The sequence below is a fragment of the Limulus polyphemus genome, unplaced genomic scaffold, assembly GCF_000517525.1.
Source record: "Limulus polyphemus unplaced genomic scaffold, Limulus_polyphemus-2.1.2 Scaffold8257, whole genome shotgun sequence".
Classification (NCBI taxonomy): domain Eukaryota; kingdom Metazoa; phylum Arthropoda; class Merostomata; order Xiphosura; family Limulidae; genus Limulus; species Limulus polyphemus.
In genome coordinates, this window is record NW_013673867.1 from 24,055 (window position 1) to 29,806 (window position 5,752).

At 33.6% G+C, this 5,752-nt stretch overlaps 1 protein-coding gene across 1 annotated transcript in view; it reads left to right on the plus strand.

Annotated features, from left to right (window-relative positions):
* Positions 1 to 3,992, plus strand: part of LOC106475229 (tectonin beta-propeller repeat-containing protein-like) — a gene marked incomplete at its 3' end in the record, with an annotated part of 19,628 nt that extends 15,636 nt beyond the window's left edge. The window contains exons 7-9 of the mRNA XM_022379399.1: positions 1,142 to 1,284; positions 2,794 to 3,694; positions 3,871 to 3,992. Of these exons, the coding sequence (XP_022235107.1) occupies positions 1,142 to 1,284; positions 2,794 to 3,694; positions 3,871 to 3,992 (1,166 nt within the window). The remainder of the gene's footprint in view (positions 1 to 1,141; positions 1,285 to 2,793; positions 3,695 to 3,870) is intronic.
* Between the last annotated feature and the right edge of the window lie 1,760 nt (positions 3,993 to 5,752).

Consider the following 5,752-nt stretch of genomic DNA (forward strand, 5'->3'; position numbering starts at 1 on the left):
TATTTTAAACAGCGTGCGTTATGGAAATAATTTATTTCATTATTTCTATTTCACCTTCAAATTTTTTGTTTCTTTGTAGAATGTGACACTTACTTTGCGAAAATTGTGTCATGCTTATATAATAATGGTTAGATTTTATTCACCCATGGGTGTGCTATAGGTAAGACTAGATCCCGCTGTTTAATTAGGGTAACCTACAGTAGTTGGTGGTTGGTGATGACCAGCTGCCTTCCCTCTAGTCTACCACTTCAAAATTAGAAATGGGTAGCACAGACAACCGTCGAGTAGCTTTGTACGAAATTGTATAAATAATAACAGATTTTATTTATGAGAAGAAAAAAACATTATTTATGGACTAAAATTTTAAATTTATTTTACGCATACTACCAGCTATGTGGCGAAACATTACAGATTGTATTGAAAACTTAATATTTTAGAAAATGGACCCTATTTGTATGATCTATCTTATAATAATAATAATAATAATGTTCCCGCTCTTGTCGATGAAAAATGTATCAATAAATGAGTACGACTGGTGTTATTAACGATATTTATTCGGTGTTTTTTTATGCCATTTCTCAGTATCATAAAATAGTGTTTTACTTGCTCAATGAGTATAATAAAATAGTGTTTTACTTGCTCAATAAGTATAATAAAATAGTGTTTTAGTTGCTCAATGAGTATAATAAAATAGTGTTTTACTTGCTCAATAAGTATAATAAAATAGTGTTTTAGTTGCTCAATGAGTATAATAAAATAGTGTTTTAGTTGCTCTATAAGTATAATAAAATAGTGTTTTAGTTGCTCAATGAGTATAATAAAATAGTGTTTTAGTTGCTCAATAAGTATAATAAAATAGTGTTTTAGTTGCTCAATAAGTATAATAAAATAGTGTTTTAGTTGCTCAATGAGTATAATAAAATAGTGTTTTAGTTGCTCAATGAGTATAATAAAATAGTGTCTTACTCGCTCAATCAGTATAATAAAATAGTGTGTTACTTGCTCAATCAGTATAATAAAATAGTGTTTTAGTTGCTCAATGAGTACGACTGGTGTTATTAACGATATTTATTCGGTGTTTTTTGTGCCATTTCTCATTACGTCTGTTACTCTTTAGCTAATTTTTAATTTTGTTTCAAAGGCGGAAAATTGTTGTTTCAGATCTGGTTTAGAAAAGGTGTGAACAGTCAACGGGCAGGGATAGAACCTACTTCTGCAACGGGAACAGGATGGGTTGAAATGGTTGGTCAGATGGCTGTCGTTAGTGTAGGACCTGATGACCAAGTAAGTAACTTAGTGTTAGTTTTGATTTACAGTTAAAGATATTGTAAACATAATGTCCTATTGTTTATTATCTGCCTGTACTTTGTCTTTTTTGCTCTACGTCGTCCGTTTGTAACTGTTTAATACGTCAGTTTGTAACTGTTTAATAACCGATAGAGGTCAAATTGTTTCACAGCATTTTCATCCAGTACGTCATAAAAAGTAATTAAAAATGAATCATTAGATTATAGTTTATAGATATATATGACGTAAAATTATTAATAAAATCATGTTGGCCATTGTGGTAGAAGGTAATATATAACAGCTAAGTTCATTACATTCTAGTAGAAGGTATTATATAACAGCTAAGTTCATTACATTCTGGTAGAAGGTATTATATAACAGCTAAGTCCATGACAGTCTGGTAGAAGGTATTATATAACAGCTAAGTTCATGACAGTCTGGTAAAAGGTAATATATAACAGCTAAGTTCATTACATTATAGTAGAAGGTATTATATAACAGCTAAGTTCATGACAGTCTGGTAGAAGGTATTATGTAACAGCTAAGTCCATTACATTCTGGTAGAAGGTATTATGTAACAGCTAAGTTCATTACATTCTGGTAGAAGGTATTATATAACTTGTTGAGGTATCATTGACACAATTAAACTCTACTTTACAACATAATGATGGCAGACTCGTGAAATAAGACCGAAACCATCCTATTACAAAAGATATCAAACATTATCATTTCCCCTGTTATATAATACCTTCTACCAGACTGTAATGAACTTAGCTGTTATATAATACCTTCTACCAGAATGTAATGGACTTAGCTGTTATGTAATACCTTCTACCAGACTGTCATGAACTTAGCTGTTACATAATACCTTCTAACAGACTGTCATGAACTTAGCTGTTATATAATACCTTCTACCAGACTGTCATGAACTTAGCTGTTATATAATACCTTCTACCAGACTGTCATGAACTTAGCTGTTATATAATACCTTCTACCAGACTGTAATGAACTTAGCTGTTATATAATACCTTCTACCAGACTGTAATGGACTTAGCTGTTATATAATACCTTCTACCAGAATGTAATGAACTTAGCTGTTATATAATACCTTCTACTAGACTGTAATGAACTTAGCTGTTATATAATACCTTCTACCAGAATGTAATGAACTTAGCTGTTATATAATACCTTCTACCAGAATGTAATGGACTTAGCTGTTATATAATACCTTCTACCAGAATGTAATGAACTTAGCTGTTATATAATACCTTCTACTAGAATGTAATGGACTTAGCTGTTATGTAATAATTTTTGTTGAAATGTGATAAACTTGTAGTGTACATTAGGTTTAAAATATAAAACCTATAACTCAAGGAAGTGTTCTTTCTTCATATGACGTCATAGTTGGTCTACAGTAAATTGTATACATGTAGTGGTAATATTAAATTCCAGATGAAAAAAAACCATAAACTGTTTCTTTGGGTTTAAATAATTGGCTTTAAATAGTTTTTTTTTCAGGTATGGGGCTTAGGCTGTGATGATAAACTTCCATATTTTAGAACAGGAGTAACTTATGCTGAACTGAGTGGGAAAACCTGGAAACCTATCAACTTGCCACTCTACAACCAACTTAGTCGTGGGAGTAGTCGTAGTAGTTTAGTGTCCCAGCAAAGCCTCCAGCATAGTTATGAATATGATACAGTCAGTGGATGTTCTGATAAACAAGATGATCCACATGCTAGAAACCAGCACAGTAATTACTCTGATAAAACTACTTCGACAAATGAAAAGCCACACGTTAAGACAAACATGCCATTTCAGGCATCGCTTTCTTTTATATCTGAATCAAACCCTTCCGATGATAGTTTATCACAAACTGATTCTGGTGTATCTATTACAAATGCTAAGATCATTCCATCACCATTATGTTTAACTCCTGTAGCTAAAACTCTGAGAAAAGCATCAGAGAGTCGGCTTTTCTGCGAGGACAGCTCCTCCTCAGATGTTTCGGATACGGTCGTGAATTTCATACAGGATGCATCGGATGATGAGGATGAAGAGAACAGTGACGATAATGAATGTGCTGCTACCAATACAACTGAAGAAAAAAGAGCAGATTTTAAAACAATTAAAGAGAAACCCGAAGGGACTCGTGAAAGTGGCCAAGAAATAGAACACAAACTGTTACAGATGTCTATCGAGCGACGGGACGACGCTAGCTCTGAACTGGAAATCTCTAGTATCGATAATGATCACGAGAACAGTTCGGTTGGAAAATGGGTCAAGAACTCGATAGAGGATTATTTCTGTGACTACTTAAACATGGAAGTTGACATGTCTTGGGTGTGGTTGAGTGGTAGTGGTTGTGTTGTCGACCATCAGTCTCCACCACCGTGGTTTGATCAAGGTAATTAGCTCAACTTGATAAGATTACTTCTTTCATATTCTAAAGTTAAATTTTTGAACGTTTTTTTTTTTCGTATTCACCATTTATTAATTCTGTTGTGCACTATTTTTTATGCTTCTGTTGTTAACCAAATATTCTGATGCTCGTTTTCATTTACAATATTTTAAATGATACAGCCATCAACGTTCAAGACAGTAACATGAATGAACTGTGGCGGAAAGAAATATTATCTCAGTTTCTCAAGCGTTATAAGGAGCAAGTTAGTGAATTCACAGCCTATCCCCATGCAGTGGAAAAGGTAAGGATGGTGAAATATTAAGCTTATTTAATTTCCGCTAAAAGTCTAACCTTCATTCTATGATAGGAATAGTTTTTAAAATATTTTGTTCCACGTTCCACACTCTTTATCGTTACAAACTTTTATATTGCTACCAACACCACCCCCACTCCCCACCCTGCCCCATTATCATTCTTTAATGTGTGTGACACCTCTTTTGTTTTTAGCCACGACATAACAACTCGTGAAACGGCTGAATTTATCAAGTACAAATTTTAAGTCACAGCTTCGTCATCTCTTGATTGATTTGAGATCTAATTACAGTTTTAGACTCAGGAGGTTAAACTCTTTTGATCGATGTTTTGACCACGCCCAAGGTCTCGTAGATTAATTTATATTAATCCAACCTAAAATAATTTAAATTTGAGGGTAGGCTGGTAGAGATCCTGATGAGTAATAAAATTCAATCGGGTATACGCACGCTTCACGCTTGGTATTGCTGATGCAAAAAAAATATAGCTAATAAAAAGGTCTCGAAGATTAATTTATTGTAATCCTGCCTAAAAGAATTTCAAGTGCCGTGACTATTGGGAATTCCATCTTGTTCTCTTAGTTGCAATAAATACTAATTACCTCATAAAATTTATGATTTGAAAGTTGTAAGAGTGCATTTCTTGAGTTCAAGCACCCGCATCTTAGGACACACACACCTTTTTATTCTTAAACTTATACACGGGATGCGAACAAAAACTCTTGGAATCACTTGTCATCCAAAGTACATCCGAATGAGATTCCATATTCTATCTCACGAACTACAAGTGCCTTTTTATTCCTTTGTATTTCAGATTTGTGAGAAAACGGAATCTGATCTGGAAAAAAATATATGTAATGCAAGTTATCAGAAAACTAGAGTGACTCCCACACATTGTGTGAGCATGTGAAGAAACATGCTTACCTCGATTCTTTTTTATTTACTTCTCCAATTATCCCTATGTAATTTTTTTTATGTTTAACTTTGTAACTGTTGTTTTTTTTCATCTCTGTGATTAGGTATTGTTTGAATAAACTCACATGCAGTAATGAAGTGCCGGTAGAAACTTGTTCGTAAGGTCGTATTAATTCCGTCCCATGGTGCTATAGGATTGTTTTTTCAACGTTAAAATAAGTGTGCATTGTAGCAGTATTTAACTTGACTTGTAATCTGTATATAATTCTTGGACATGTAATTTATTTCGCATTCTGGTTAGTTCCTACATTTAAGTCTGTAACCGTTACAGTTCTGAATAACATATTCCTTCTGTTAGTTTAGTCTTTGTGGTTTGTTTTGAACACAGTGTTTGGTTGTAATGGAGTGAGATGCACAGTACACGAACAAACTGTTTTGGAAGTTATATGCTATTCTTTCTTTAATGTTTCTATCATTACCATTGTTGATTAGAACGTTTAATATATCTAATTTCATTATTAAGATTGTTTTGCATTATTAGCTTTAAAAGAAAATCCTAAATCTTCTAAAATGGTTGAACCTGGTGAGATATTAAGGTCCCAACCAAAAAATATCGCTAGTGGTAGTACACAGTTGATGAGACAGTGTAGTGGTAGTACGCAGTTGATGAGACAGTGTAGTGGTAGTACACAGTTGATGAGACAGTGTAGTGGTTGTACACAGTTGATGAGACAGTGTAGTGGTAGTACACAGTTGATGAGACAGTGTAGTGGTTGTACACAGTTGACGAGACAGTGTAGTGGTAGTACACAGTTGATGAGACAGGGGAGAGGTA